At 39.0% G+C, this 16,678-nt stretch overlaps 1 protein-coding gene across 1 annotated transcript in view; it reads right to left on the bottom strand.

The window, feature by feature from the left end:
- Positions 1–2,391: 2,391 nt before the first annotated feature.
- SVEP1 (sushi, von Willebrand factor type A, EGF and pentraxin domain containing 1) overlaps positions 2,392–16,678 on the bottom strand; it is a 347,418-nt gene continuing 333,131 nt past the window's right edge. The window contains exons 46-48 of the mRNA XM_036739508.1: positions 12,635–12,730; positions 5,220–5,313; positions 2,392–2,678 (exon numbers count right to left, since the gene is read on the bottom strand). Coding sequence (XP_036595403.1) covers positions 2,648–2,678; positions 5,220–5,313; positions 12,635–12,730 — 221 coding nt within the window. The 3' untranslated portion in view covers positions 2,392–2,647. The remainder of the gene's footprint in view (positions 2,679–5,219; positions 5,314–12,634; positions 12,731–16,678) is intronic.

Consider the following 16,678-nt stretch of genomic DNA (forward strand, 5'->3'; position numbering starts at 1 on the left):
CCCCACCCCTACCACCTCTTCCCTGCAAGTGAATCTAATTTCTCATATCAGTGGCAATTGATCAAAGGTTGGGAAAAGGGGGAAAATAGGGAAAGGGAAAGTAAAAGGTGGCTAGACAATTTGCTGAATCACAGAATCGGTATATATCAGTATAAATCCTTATTTACAAAGCTCTTTCTACAATTCCGCTCATTATCAATAGCACAATTTAACATGAATATAATGCTTTCCTCCCAACTGTGTAAGGCAGGTAGTACAAATATTTTTATTCCTATTTTGTAGAGGAGGAGAACTGAGTCTCAGAGAGTTTAGCCAAAGCACCTGTAGTCATCATTCACCGTCTGGAGGCCCAAGACTCTCAATTCTCAAGTCCAGTTCTCTTTCTACTATACTGAACTTCTCTAGGTTGAGGATACCGTCATTTGTCTGAAATATAGTGAAAAAGTCATAGATTTAGAGTTGGAAGGGGCCTTAGTGGCCATCTAGTCCAACGCTCATTTTACAGAAGAACCAAGGCCACAAGAAGTGACTTGTCCACAGTCATGAAGCTGATAAACGGTTGAGATGAGATTTGCACTCAAGTCTTTCTCATTTTGCATCAGCACTCTGCCATCTGAGCCATATTGGCTCTGGAGTTAAAGGACCTGTTTCATATCCTGCCTCTGACACCAATTAATTGTATAACCTTTGGTAAGTCATTTAATCTCTACTGGACTCAATTTCCTCTCTGTAAAATGAAGGGGTAGGACCAGATAATATCTGATGTCCCTGCTAACCTCTATGACCCTATGACAATTCTCATTGCCCCACCCTGCTTGAAAAGGCTAGATTGGAATAGGAATGTGCATGATCTATTTATATACATCATATGTTTGAGTTTTCTTGACTGATTTCTTTCACACAGAGTGAAGCATCAGCTAGTGTTTCTAGTCAAATGCCTATAGGAACACATGGGGCAGAAGATTCCCCAACGTTTAGTGAAGCTTTAGGTCTAAACCCAAGTCGCACCAATTTTTTTTCTCTTTTATTTTCCCCCAATTCCTCTCAACTGATAGCACTCATTTCCAAGTACTTGGAAATTCCAGGAATTTCTTGGCATCCAGGAATAGGCTGCTGAATTCTAAATGGCAAAGCCAGGTACTAAGCCTCTGCCCATGGTAGAACAGAAAGTTCTGGAGATGGTCAGTCTCAAAAGTCTTCTAGAGAGGGAAAATGATGGCTTTTGTTTGGGGATGAATGGGAACACTTGTATTCCCCTTCTCATTTCTGAGCCCCCTGACTGCTCTGGAGTAGCTGAGCCTCTTGCTTTTCTTTCAATTTTTCCCAACTCTTTTTACCTCCTTTCCCATGCATTCCTTCTTCCCCTCTCTTATTTATTATAAAATGTGTTCCTGGGCCATTTTCCACTGCCTTTTATTCATTATCGTCCCCAAATGCAAGGGGATTATTGCTTTTTTGTTTGTTTTGTTGTTCTGGTGGGGTGGGGGTTGCAGTTAGGGTATTTGTGTGTAATTATTCCAGCAGTTACAGGTGTGACATTGGAGCAGGAGAGAGGGAAAGAGGCTCCTTTAAGAACTGTGCCCTTGGAAAGGTAGCCTGGCATAGTATACAGAGAACTGGCCTTGGAGTCAGGAAGATCTGGGCAAATCACTTAATCTCTCAGTGTCCTAGAGGATCCCAAGATCATGTTTCAGAGAAGACGCCCATGTATCTGAACGGTAGAGCACATCCCTCACCAGGAGCTCCCTACACTGATGAAATCACAGTTCTGGTAAAAAGGAAACAAAAAACAACCAAACAAAAACCAAACAAAACCAATGCCCTTTGTTGCTCTTTATTTCCTAGGGATTTCTTTCTCTTATGAATCCTGCTTGCTTTTTCTGTGTCTCCTGTTTGGATTTAAAAAAAGTAGTTGGGCTGCTTTTATTTCCATGGCAACTGGCTATTCCTGCTGTCTATAGCATCTCATATGGGGGAAGTGGAAGGAGAAGTGGGGGGAGTCAGTCTAATCACTAAATAGCTAGCCAAGTTAAGATGAAAAATTTATTGTTATAAACATTTCCAAGAAAACGATGCCACATTATATAGGTGGGATGAACCAGATTCTCCTCCGTCATTTATTCATCCTCATGGAATATGGTGGCTAAGAACTTAAACTGTGCTAAAGAATTGTGGGATAGCTTATAGGTCATTAATATAACCAGCTGTCTCGTTATGGCCTGACCTCTGGGTTATGCTGTGGGTTTGGGAGGTCCATGGAATGGCAAGCCTGCATTACACTGCTTGGCAGTGAAACTTATATTGGATAAACATACTTAAAGGAATTAAAAAATTGTAACTAAAATGTATACATGAAATTTCCCTAATAGATGGCAGAATATGTACATTGTGTGTGGGTGTAGCAGCATATATTTAATATACATTTTTTGCATATGAAAATACAGGCAGATTTTTAATGGAAAACTCAAGGAAAAATATATCACAAAATTAAAATAGAAACAAAAACAATGACAACAAAACAACAAAATAACTTTCCAAAGAAACCAGCACCATGTTGGATTTTTAATGTCCATGTTCCAGAATCCCCAGGGACTGGCTGGGAGAGATGATCTTGTCCTTTTGAGAGAGCCGCTTTGCTGTGGGATAGTTAAAAGGGATGAAACCCAGCTTTTCTTTTCCTGTAGAGAAAAAACAAATCCATCAGAGTGAACTGAAGCCTACGGGCAGAGGACAGACATGCTGGGTTCAATTTAACCAAGGGTGCAGGCAGTTTTAGGGCATTGGATTCCTAAACCCTTTAGAATTTCATTCGTGGATTGGCTTTTATTCATAGTGTTTCTTAAATACTTAGTCTGTAAAGAACTTTGTGGGATACAGAGAAATCCAAGAGGACACTATTCCTTCTTTTAAATCATTTAAAGGCTTGCAGATGAAGTCAGATTTGTAGGAAGGTGAAGTAAACGGCGGCCTACTCATTTGTGAGGTGTGATTTAGGTAGTGGCGTCAAACTCAAATAGAAATAGATGCCTGGGGACTTAGGCAACAACAAATGAACACTCTCTATGGTGTGTGTGTGTGTGTGTGTGTGTGTGTGTGTGTGTGTATTTTTTGCTGCTGTTGTTAAATATTTACCTATGACATTTTAATCTGGTGCAGGCAGTTAGGAGCAGTGGGCTGCAAGTTAAGCACCTCTAATTTAGGGAAGGCTAGGATGACCCATTATTGATGTTAGAAAGTAGGCCATTATTGAATTACTCATTGTGACAGGCAAGAATATCACCCAACCATTGAGCTGGAAGAGATATTCGAGATAATTTATAGGATCAAATGGGATAATGCACATGGTGCCTTGTAAACCTTAAAGTACTATTACTATTTTTACTATCAGTACTGTTATCATCTGTTCCAAACTTCTGCCTTCCCCCTTTCCCCTTTCCATTCCCCACCTCCATTTTATACACAAAGATCCTGAGGCTTGAAGAGAGGTGATTAAATCTGCCCAAGTTAAAGCGTATCTCACTATCAGAATGAAAGCTCGAACGCAGGTTTCCAGATTCCAGAGCAAATGAACTCCCTACTAGACCACATACTGAAATGTAAGAGTCTACAGATATGTATGACTTGAAGTCTCTGAAAAGCAACCCTGTAGTACTATTGTTTTGACAGCCAGTAATAAATTGAGTCACTAATACTTCAGTACAGATTAATTTGATCAGATCACTTCCCTGGGAGGACAAAGAAACACTTCCCTGGGACGAGAATTAAAATTACAATACAACTCTATTACAAAATGACTTCTTTTTGCATAGAGTTAGATGTTTTCCTGTTTAAATCTTGTCTCCTGGGTCATAACTACATATAGGGAAAGCCTGATATAACATGGATTTTCTATGGAACAGACATGGGGCTCTGATCTCCACCAGTGAGGCAAAGCTCTGGGACTCAGTTTATATCTTTACTGTTTGTCCTATTCCTCAAAGTCTGAAATAAAAAGAAGGCTCTACCATTTCACCAAACTGAACCACCTGTGAATGGGAATTTCCCTATTAACAGGAACAGTTGGAAAATAGAGACACTGCTCTGGGGTCAAAGCTAGCTAGCTAGTTTCTTCCCCTTCCTTCCCTCAATGCCTTTTCTTTCTGCCCCCATTCCCTCTCCTTCGCTTCCTTCATCCCCTCTTTCTTTTATTGCTCCCACTCTCCTGTGTGACCATGGGCAAGTCACAACCTCTGAGCCTCATTTTTTCCTCTCTGTAAAATGGTGACATTTTTTGCCCATCCTATCCATCACCACATTGCTTTTAAAGAAAACATTTTATAATCTGTCAAGCACTATAAAAACCCGAATTAGTCCTTTTTCTTGTCATCACACTTAAAAAAGTTTGGAAATAACACTACAATGGAGGACTTTCATGTAAAATGATGATAGCCTTTTGCTGAAAAAAAGCTTTATAGGGGAAACTTATGACAGATTATGGTCTTTCCCAAATGCTCTCCTCCAAAAGAATTGAGCAAAAAAGCAATCAGAGCCAAAGAACTTCAAGATATCTTCTTAGTTTTTCCTGATACAAATATTGAACTTATTACAAAGGGGAAGCTAGTTCCAGATTCTTCTTTCAGCTGCTTGCTTTGATACCAACATGCCTTTCTAGTCAATTGCCATCTCTTTCCTTTCCAGTTCTTTAATGTGAGGTGTACACCTAATTCCTTCTTATAGGATCCTCTCCAAAGATCTGAATTTTTCCCTCTTTATTGCTCTGACAACATTACTACAATAGGGTACAACAAATCTACCCTAGCCAAGGAAAGCCTCTCTTTCCCAGATTGCTACTTCCCTGTCCTTCCTCTTCTGTTTATTCCCTTATTTTTAATTCTTTTGGGATTCATATAGTCATTTTCTCCTCTGGCTCTGATTCTCTTTAAACTGTTCCCCTTAATTTCTCATGAGTATCTCTCATATCTAGATTGAACCCTCTAGGTAAGATTTTTTTTCCATTCTAAGCATTTCTCTTTGCTCCCAAAATTTCCCTCTGGCATCTCCTGGCTTTCATCATCAACTCAGACTGTTGCAAGCCAGTGTTCTTGGATTAAGGACCCTGAAGCTTATACTGAAGTTGTGACTGCTGGATTTTCCACTGGGTCACCTGTGCAACAATTTAGTTAAAAATGGCTTTGGTTCATAGTTATCCTCGACTAAATAACACTGTCTGGTTGACTTACCTTGAGCAGTCGTGTCCAGTCCAAGTAGAGAGACAATGGCATCGATTTGGTCTTATGCATTTCCCACCATTTAAGCAGGGAGACTGGCAAACAGCTACATTTAAAAACATACATGTGTATTTAATGCAGAAGTATTTTTCCCACAATTTGCTTTATATAGTATTTTATTTTTCCCCAATTACATGTAAAAATTTTTTAACATTCATTTTAAAGTTTTGAGTTCCAAATTCTCTCCTTCCCTCTCTGCCTCTCCTCTGCCCCCTATTGAGAAGGCAAGCAATTTGATATAGGCTATACATGCGTAGTCATGCAAAACATATTTCCATATTAGTCACGCTACAAAAGAAAACATAGACAAAAAAAAACACCAAGAAAAATACAGTAAAAAAAATGCTTTAACTTGCATTTAGACTCTATCAGTTCTTTTGGGGATGGGTATAATTTTTCATCATATGTCCTTCAAAGTTGTCTTGGATTGTTTTATGCTGAGAATAGCTAAGACATTCACAGTTGATCTCACAATATTGCTGTCAATGATGAGCATTCTGCTCATCATTTCTTATGGCACAGTAGTATCCCAACCCAATCATATACCACAACTTGTTCAGCCATTGCCCAGTTAATGGGCCCTCAATTTCCAATTCTGTCACCAGAAAAAGATGCTATAAATATTTCTATACATATAGTTTTTTAAATCTCTTTTGGGATACAGGCCGAGTAGTGGTATTGCTGGGTCAAAGGGCAGTGCATAAGTATTTTGAAAAGCTCATCATTCAAATGAACAGTTCTGTGCAAACACACCCCAAATCCTCTAATTATCACATCTAATGGCCTTTTGAAGCATTTGATATTGTTGATCACCTTTTCTTTTCTGGATACTCTTTCTAACCAGTATTTTTTGTGACACTGTTCTCTTCTAGTCCTCCCTTTACCAGTCTGATCACTCCTTAGTCTCCTTTCCTGAAGCTTCTGAGTACATTAATGCTAGGTGTCCCTCCAAAGCTCTCTTCTGGGCTCTCTTCTCCTTCCTGTCTATATTAGGGGTTCTTAACCTTGTGTGTGTGTGTGTGTGTGTGTGTGTGTGTGTGTGTGTGTGTATGAATGCATGTATGAGACATGGACTCCTTTGGCTGTCTGCTGAGGCCTGTGGATTCCTTCTCACACTAATGTTTTTAGATGCACAAAATAAAATATCTAGGATTAAAATTGAAACAAATTACTCTCAAATACAGTTATCAAAATATGAAAAATAAAGCCCACGAATGCCATGTTAAGAACCCCTCCTCTGTACTTTCACATGATGATATCAGCTGTCAGAGGTTCAATAGTCATTCCTAGGCAGACGATTCCCAGATCTATCTATCTATCTATCTATCTAGCCCAGCCCCGGTATCTCTTCTGAGCTTCAGCTCCACATCAACAATTGTCTTTAGAGTATTTTCAACTGGGTGTTTGGTAGGTATCTCAAATTCAAATATCCTAAACAGAACTCATCATTTTTCCTGTTAAGCTCTCTTCATCTTCCTTATTACTGTCTAGGTCTCTAAGTCAGTCATGTCCACAACTTCTGTGTCATTCTTGATCCTTTACTTTAACTCACACCACATACCCAATGTGTTGCCAAATCTTGTCACTTTTACCTTTACAACATTGCTTATATATGTGCCCCTTCTCTCCACTCACATGGCTACCACTTGTATCACTTTTTGCCTGGGCTATTGTAATAGCTTCTTAGTAGAGCTCCTTGATTCAAGCCTTTCTTCACTTTATTCCATTCTCCGGTCAGCTGACAAAATGATTTTCCCAAAGCGAAGGTCTGAACATGTTATTTACCTACTCAGGAAACTCCAACCCACTTTGCCAAGTTTGTTCTTTACAATAAGTCTGAGATAGGTAGTAAAGTTACAGTTAACCCATTTTACAAGTAAAAAAACTGATCCCCTAAGAGATGAATTGACTTTTCCATGATAATACTATGACATGGTAGACCCAAGACTTGAACTGTACTCTGTCTTATGACTTTAAGTTCAGTGCTTGCAGACTAAAAATAGGATGGAAAAACAGGAATTTGCAAATTTGAGAAAAATTTGCCCCTGGCAAGATATGGGTAGGAGTTTATTTCTCAATGATAACAAAGCTCAAAGTAATGAGAGCAAATAAGCAGAACATATCTGCAACTTATTAAAAGGGAAATTAACCAGCAAAGCAGGTTTTAAGACAGAAAATGAAAGAATGGATAAATGGGTAACGTGGGACTAACTTTGCTGAGATGTTAAGAAAATATGACATGACTCCATTATGTGTATATATACCCAAACTGAGGGGAGGGACATGAATTAAGAGACACTTAAAAAAACTTGGGGGTAGGAAAACTGCACACATTCTATTCATTGACCAGGCTTCTAAGTTACATGTTATTAGGGACCTAATATTAGCCCAGGGGGTGGAGGATTACTAAGGCATCATCCCTTACACCTCCACTCTCAATTGTCTTCTCCGCTTCTCTATGAATCCTTCAAACATGACATTTTAGAAAGGAAGCAGCATGCCATGTTTCTAACCAAGAGGACCTAGATTGGTAAAAACTACTTACTGAAATCACTTCTCAGTCCCCACCTGCCATCTTGACTGCTTCAAATAGGCCTCGCTGATTGAGAATGTGCTGCTGTTCTAAGTGAGAGGTCTACCTCAGTTAGGATCATGAGCTGAAAGGGACTTTAGAGGCCATTTGGTTCAACTCCATTTTACAGATAAGGAAACTAAGGCTGAGAAAAACTAAGTGATTTGCTCAAAGTCACATGAGTAATAGTAAGTAGCAGAGCTGAGATACGAGGCTGGGTCTTCTCATTCCAAATCCAGAATCCTTTCTACTAAACCTTCTTCTGCTATGTGCCAGGCAACTGCAGGTTAGTATGAAAATTGTCACCATGAAGAATCAGAGCTTTGAAAGACAGCTTTTTCTTTGTTTAAAAAAATCACCAAAACTCATCTGCTTATTTTTCACAATAAGGCTGGAGAAGCAGCCCTCCTACCTTTCTGGTGTCACCTGCTGCATATGCTGCTCACAGAACACAGGACTGCAGTATGGATGGTTTAAGGGGAGGGAGGCAGAGACTGAGTGGGAAAAACCCAATGACCCATTAATCAGAGCTTCAGTTCAAATAGAAAATGCAACCTGAAAAAAGGCTGAGGAAGACAGTTATGAAAAGATCCCCAGAGAGAGACCTTTTGTCCCTTTGCGGAGAGAGACACGGATGTAATTCTAAATGAGAGCCAATTTGCTGAGAGAATGAAGGGCTTTCTGCCAAGTCCGGTTTTGCTCTCATTTCACAATACAGGGCATGGGGTGTATAGCTGTGTCTCTCAAAAGCCACACTCATGGTGGATATCACACACGGAATTGTAGAAATTCACCAAATCATGGAACAAAAATAGGGATTTTTAGAGCTCCCTTACAAGGTCTTTTGAAAATCTAACCACCGGTAGATACAAACATTGAGTGCTTACTGCATCCTTTGTACTTCGCTGGATATTGCGGGAGGTACAAAAGGAGTCCATGACATGTTTCCTGCCCTTCAAGAGATTACAATGTAGTTGGGAATTAATCAATCAGGAAGCATTTACTAAGCACTTATTATGTGCCAGGAACTGTGATACAAAGCCAAAGAATGAAAGGGCTTCACATTCTGATTGAGATGACAAAACTAACATGTTATTTTGTGAGATTCATATTTTTGGGGGGAAGATGCATTGCCCAGTGACACTGATCACAATCCCTCCCAGGTGCTCTCATCCTGTGTGGTCTTTTGTTAGCTAGCTAGCACTCTGAGGTTCACAAAATGCTTTAAATATGTGAACTCATTAGATCTTCAAAACAACTCTGTGAGGTGGGTGGTATTATCATTTCTGTTTTATAGATGTGGAAACTGAGGCAGAAAGAAGTTAAGTAACTTGCCCCAGGTCATACAGCTAGTACATAAATGTTTGAGATAGAATTCAAACTCAATTTTTCCTGATGCCTAGTGCCATACTTTATTCACTGTGTTACCCAGCTGCCCCGTCCACACTTTGCTCAGAATGCTGGAAGTCTTTCTCAGTTTTTTACTATCACTATGGCACCAATGTAGCACCTTCAGTCTTCTATCTGCTCTCCTTCATTCATCAATACGATGACCCGCTGTTATGCTTGGCGATGTTGTTAGCACTGCTTCTCATATGCAGATAATCATTAGTATGCTACAGCCAACTTATATTGAGTTATTAGTAATTTCAATTCTTCTCTGGTCTAGGTGCACCATAATGCTTAGTCATATACCACCATTGGGAGAATAATGGTGTTAAAGAAGTGGTTTTTTGCAATATTGACAAATTTGGAGTTGTTGAAAGGCTTGTTTTCAAATATCTAATACAGAGTGTTCCAATAGTCTTGTTGTTGAGTCTTTTTTTAGTTGTGTCCGACTCTTTGTGACCTCATTTAGAGTTTCTTGGCAAAGATACTGAAGTGGTTTGCCATTTCCTTCTCCAGCTCATTTTATACGTGAGAAACTATCTCAAACAGGGTCTGAGGTCAGATTTGAACTCATGAAGGTGAGTCTTCCTGACTCCAGATCCTGTACTCTGTCTACTGCACCACCTAGCTTAAAACTACATTATGACTTTTGGAACACTTTCTATTATCTGATCATACTATTTCATGTGAAAACAATTAAAGAACAATTAATTGCTAAACTATGCAGTACTGACTAAAAGTGCAATAGGAGTTGGGACAAGGGAGAGATCAATTTGGGCTGTAGCAATTGGAAAAGACTTCAAAAAGCAAGAGACAAGTTGGATTCTGAAGATTGGGAAGGATTTGGGCAGTCAGAGAAAAGAAAGCCCAGGAGAGGGGAACAACATGAACAAAGACATGGAAATAGAAACGAATCTGGCAGGTAGAGAACAGTGAGGACATTAGTTGGCCTAACTGGAGTGAAAAGTACATTTTATGGGAGAGTAGTAAGGCAACATGGAGAACCAGATTGTGGAAAGCCAAGCAGAGGAGCTTGGCTTTGACATGGAAGGCAGTAAAGATCAACCAGAGGTTCTTCATTGAGCTGATGAAAATAGTATTTTAGGAAGATTAGTCTGGTGACCCTAAGAAGAATTGGTAGGAGGCTGCTTCATTAAATCATGCATGAGGTAACAAGGATCTGCTCTATAGTAGTGGTATTTCAAATGGAGAGGAAGGGCTAAATCCAAGAGACATTATACAGGAAACCTGATGATCCTCATATCAGGAATGGAAGAGAGGCAAAAGTCAAAAGTTACTTCAGGGTTACTCCCTTAGAAGGATTTGTGGTAAAACAAATGCAAAAAGAGGGTCTTTTGGAAAGGGAGTTGGTTTTGGGCGAAGGATGATGAGTTCAGTTTTGGATACATAAGAAATGTGTAAATGAGTCTGTCTAAATAAATAAGTAAATAAATAAGTAAATCAGTCTATCTAAATATTGTGCAAATTGCTGAGAAATTTAGTCAGTGACAACAAGAGATAGAGAGCATTACAAAATGCAAGATGGATAATTTTGATTATGTTAAATCGAAAAGTTTTTTTTATAAAAAAAAGCCAATGCAATAAAGATTAGGAGGGAAGCAGAAAATTGGGAGAAAATCTTTACAACCAGTGTCTCTGATAAAGGCCTCATCTCTAAAATATACAGGGAACTGAGCCAAATTTATAGGAATACAAGTCATTCCCCAATTGAGAAATGGTCAAAGGATATGAACAGGCAGTTTTCAGAGGAAGAAATTAAAGGTATCTATAGGCATATGAAAAAATGCTCTAAATCACTACCGATCAGAGAAACGCAAATCAAAACAGCTCTTAGGTACCACATCTCTCCTGTCAGATTGGCTAACATGACAAAACAGGAAAATGATAAATGCTGGAGAGGATGTGGGAAAATTGGAACACTGTTACATTGCTGGTACAGTTGTGAACTGATTCAGCCATTCTGGAGAGCAATTTGGAACCATGACCAAAGGGCTATAAAAATGTGCATACCCTTTGACCCAGCAGTACCATTTCTAGGGCTGTATCCCAAAGAGATCACACAAGTGGGAAAGGGACCTGTATGTACAAAAACATTTATAGTGGCTCTTTTTGTGGTAGCAAAGAATTCGAAATCAAGGGGATGCTCATCAATTGGGGAATGGCTAAACAAGTTGTGGTATATGAATGTAATGGAATGCTATTGTGCCATAAGAAATGGGGAAGATATGGACTTCATAATAACCTGGAAAAACCTACATGAAATTATGCTGAGTGAGTGGAGCAGAACCAGGAGAACATTGTACACAGATATATTGGTTCTGTGATGACTAACCCTGATAGAATTCACTCTTCTCAGCAATACAAGGTTCAAAGACAGCTCCAAAGGACTCATGAAGGAGAGAGCTATCTACATCCAGAGAAAGATCTATGGAGTCTGAATGCAGATTGAAGCAAACTATTTGCTGTCCATTTTTTTTGTTTTATTTCTTCTTTCTCATGATTCATTCCATTGGTCATAATTCTTCTTTATAACTTGACTATTGTATAAATCAGTTTTATGCAAAGTTACAAGTAGAAGATATATCAGATTCCATGCTGTCTTGAGGAGCAGTGGGGAAAGAAAATCTGGGACTCAAAATCATGCAGAACTGAGTGTTGTAAATTAAAAATAAAAAATCTTAATTTAAATAAAAATATTAAAAACAAATCATTCTTGTTCTTCTGAGTGATGTTATTACATATATTCAGTGAAACAGAGTTGCTTCTATTTACATGGTTTGGGGAACCTGTGGCCTCAAGGCCACATGTGGCCCAGTAGGTCCTCAAATGCGGCCCTTTGAATCTGAACTTCACAACAAAAGTTTGGATTCAATCAAAGGGTGGCCCTCGAGGACTTAGAAGGCCACATGTGGTCTTGAGGCCACAGGTTTCCCACCCCTGGTAGGTCATTTAAAATCAGATATCCTTCCTTTTTTGGAAATTCCTGTAGTTCTTTGGGTCAGTTCCAAGACTGAATCAAAATAAGGGATCATGGATAAACAGAAAGAGCTGGAATTATTCACTTCTAGTTGGTTATAATCTGTCCCATATGCCACCACTGGACACTAAGCTTTATGAAGGTAGAGAGGATGTCTTTTTTGATCTCCGTATCTCACCCAGCACTTACATAACAGCACAGTGCTCGGTAACAAGGAAGGATATAATAAAAGTCTCTTGAATCCCTGAATTCCTCCTAATGGCTAGTACATCTCAATTACATCCACATATACAAGTCTAAGTATTGTTAATCTGTGTATGTTCAGCCTCCAAAGGGAAGAACTAAGGAACTCAAAATACAGCAGATTTAATTCTTTACAACTTCTGTAAGCTGCCAAAGGATGCCTACCTGTATGACAGCGGGATCCCGTCCACCCAGCCGAGCATTCACACTGATATGGTGCCACACAGCGGCCACCATTCAGACAGGGAAGAATACATATTGCTGGAAAAGGTAGAAAAATACAAGCTTAAAAAACCCACACACACACACACAAAGATGAACAAATGATCATTATTTTTAAGGGGAGTAAATCAGATTATACTCTAACAGAAAACCACAGTAATGCATTCTCCTTATTATAAAAAGTCATTGTGTATAAGAAACCCTATCAACAAAACCAATCTGGAACCAGGATACGTGGTTACCAACTCCATCGTTGAATGGATTCTCTTGCTCTATTTCCTGAGTATTGTCATAACAATAACTTATACTTCATTAGGGCTTCAGAAAGAATTTTCTTCCTCATAACTTTGAGGGGCATTAACATTAAACATTATTATCTTCATTTCACAGATTTAGATATGAAAGAATATTCAAAGGCCATCTAGTCAATCAATCAACAATTAAGTGACTAATATGTATGCCTAATTAGTACTGCAATTAATCACTTATTTTTACAGATAAGGAAACAGAGGTCCAAAAGGTTAAGTTACTTGCTCGGGGTCGTGTAGGTAGTGAATGGCAGAGCCTGGATTAGAACCCTGTTCCTTAGACTTAAAGCCAGCACTCTTTTGGGTTCGTAGGGGTAAAGTACCATGAAATCTATCCTTTGGAACCCTTTGGCGGGGGGTCTGTGGACCATAGGTTAAGAACTCCTGGCCTAGAGGGTTGGGTTTGAAAGAAGGTGGAACCTGGTGGGTGGGGCAAGAGCAGATGGACAGGTGGATTCTCTCCACACCCATGCTCTTGTTTCTCTTATCTTTCATTCAGCATCTGTACCATGAATGAATGGCCGACCTCTGTTCGTGCGTGTGTGTGCGCGCACATGTGCACACATGTACACACCTTCTGACTTCATAGCCATAGGGTAGGGATGAAGACTGAGATATTCCTATTATCCTTCCACAAAGTAGCAGTTTTATGAGTAACATTTTTTGTTTGTTTTTGGAAGGGGGAAGGCAGGGCAATTGGGGTTAAGTGACTTGCCCAAGGAAGTGTGTCAAGTGTCTGAGGCCACATTTGAACTCTGGTCCTCCTGACTCCAAGGCCAGTGCTCTACTCACTGCACCACCTAGCTGCCCATTATGAGTAATATTAATACAGAAAATACAATATCCTAGTAAATCAATGAAGTATGTAGGGATTCAGGGGTCATATACATAGCAACTATATTCTGGTAATTAGAATAAAAATTGAATGCATAGTTTATAAATTTGGGGATGTCGATGGAACAATCAAATGGATCCCTATCCATTCTGCACACTCAAACGTTCATTATGGGTAGGATATGATTTCTAAGCACAAGAGGTCTGCCTTGAGCCTGTTGGAGAATCTGGCCCATAGAAACTAACAACTATTATTGTCATTTTTCAGTCATGTCTGACTCTTTGTGACCTCACTTGGGGTTTTCCTGGCAAAGATACTGGAATGGTTTGCCATTTCCTTCTCCAGCTCATTTTACAGATGAGGAAACTGAGGCAAACAGGGTTAAGTGACTTGCCCTGGGTCACACAGCTAGTAAGTTCTGCGGTTATAACAACTTTTAGGAGGACACATATTTATAATATACAGTGACAGCAAGTGACAAACAGTGTATGTAGATTTCACTTGCGCCCAAGACACTAGGCATAAAGTACAATGAACTTGGTTCTAGAGTCAGGAAATCTGGGTATCACTCCTAAAAGTACAGCTACCTTATGTCTTATAACACATCTAGAACATACATAAAAAAACTGCAAACCATATTTTGAAAAAAGTTCTTGTAATTGTCTGCACAGATTGATTGACTACCAAATTACATCCTGTAACAGCTAACTCTGTTTTAGCTTGTAAGAGGCCAGGGTTAACCCAAACTGTGTACACGGACAAGCAGGTAAAAATTTCTTCTTTGTAGAACTTGTTAGAAAATCTCCACAGAGGAATCAACTCATCTCTCTATCAGTTATTGTCAGCATCATTTACGTTGTTGGATTGGAGTCACTCGCTGTGCTAGACCTAATCCAATCCAACCCAAAAAGTACTTACTGTGTGTAAGACCCTATTCTAGGAACTAGAAATGCAAAGACAAAATTACAACTAGCCCCTGAATTTGAAGAGCTTACATGCTACTGAGGGGGATTGAAGGGTGGAAATGAGATGTAGTACGTAAACAGATAGGTGTTTGTGTGTGTGTATACATGCTTTTATGTATGTACATATGTATATATATGAAAGAGAGGGAGAGAGAGAGAGAGATGGATGTACATATGCTATAATAAAAATAATAAAAGCTACTATAAAATAAAACATTCATCCCTGGAAAATTTCAAACCACTGTACTCAGAGCTGGGGATACAGAGAAAGACAAATGACAGTCCCTGACCTCAAGGAGTTCACAGTCTGATGAAGGTGACAATATACCTGTTTGTATTTGTATCTGCAGTTCTTAGCATAGTACCTGGCACATAGTAAGTGCTTAATAAATATTTTTATCATCACCATTTAAAACAATAACAATGGAACCTTTATATTTTAAGTATCTGTGTTACTAGTGTTCAGCTATGATTCCTCCCTTCTCCACCATGCCCACCTGCTCAGATATATGCAGCTGTCTGTAGGTATCTAAATGAGCCTGGCTGCTTCCTGAGAGGTTAAGCCAGGCATGTACTGATGCTTTTTCTTCTTCTGTGAGATGGACCAGACTAAATTAGACAATTGGGTTTATCTAAAGCCCTTGGCTCTCAGAATGCGTATTGTATTTTAATAAACTCAGGGAGTTCCGCTCTGATGTGAAGATGTTCTCTTAATCTCTAGGTATGAATGTTTATGAAAGTGGTGAAGACATTTCTTAGAAATTGCTAGACCTTCCCTTGACATGGCAGTCCCTCTGTATGTCCTCCGAAATAGAACAGAGTAAGTCAACTGTCTTTTCCTTTTGATGTGTTTGGGACTACAGCTTAAATCAAGTTGGCACATCACAATGACCACGAGTAGAAAATTGGTTTTCTAGGATACAAGGGCTTTGTTAAACACAGCTAAGAAAATGAACCTTGACATTTTCACTAGTCAGGTTTTAAAGTTTAAAGATCTTGAAAACCCACTGTCTATACAGGTTTGATGCAGATGCTATAGTCAGAGGTACAGAAGCAACTACAGATAAACAAAAATGAGACGGAGAGATGTTTGCAACGTGATGCAACCTAAGCAGATTCAAAACTGCTTAAAGGACCAAGGGAAGTCATAAATCAACAAATGGTCCACACACAGTTTATTCTTTTGTGCTTTTGAACAAGATTTACAAACAAGCATCTTCATCATATTTGCCTTTGGTTGTAAAGATAAAGCCTGGCATAATGGAGAGACTTGTTGGACTTGATGTCAGGAAGACCTGGGTTCGAATACCGCCTCGGATACTTACTAGCTGTGTCTTCACACACACACACAAGTCACTTAATTGTTCTGAGCCTCAGCCAACTCATTGAGACTAAAAGTTAAAGAGCAACTGGGATGGATGTCAACAGACAGCTTGGGTCAACCATGGACTGACAAATAGACTTTAATAAGCAAATATTTCTTTTTTGTTTCAGCATATGTTAAGAAAAAAAAAAGAAAAGATGAATTAAGGATTTAAGCTAACTAAGGCATATAATGTGTGTCAGTGCTCTGGCAAGTTGGTTTGTCAAAAATCTTTTCATTATGTTAAGTTCTTTTATGACAGTTTAAAATGGTCACGCTTTTGTTTGAAGATTTCTCCAAGAGATTGATTATTATTATTGTTTTTTTAAAGCAAAGGGCACCTCAAAATGCCTTAATATGAATTCATTTGGATGCCAACAGAGATCTGTTCCTTCTCGTGGTTCATATAAGTCCATCTCAATAAAATTGGAAAGTTTAACACTCTCATAAGAACAGGAACACTTTGACTTTTTAATTTGGGACCACAAACTGTAATTCGAAAAGGAATAATATTTT

Source organism: Trichosurus vulpecula, chromosome 9 (assembly GCF_011100635.1).
Source record: "Trichosurus vulpecula isolate mTriVul1 chromosome 9, mTriVul1.pri, whole genome shotgun sequence".
In the NCBI taxonomy this organism is placed as follows: Eukaryota; Metazoa; Chordata; class Mammalia; order Diprotodontia; family Phalangeridae; genus Trichosurus; species Trichosurus vulpecula.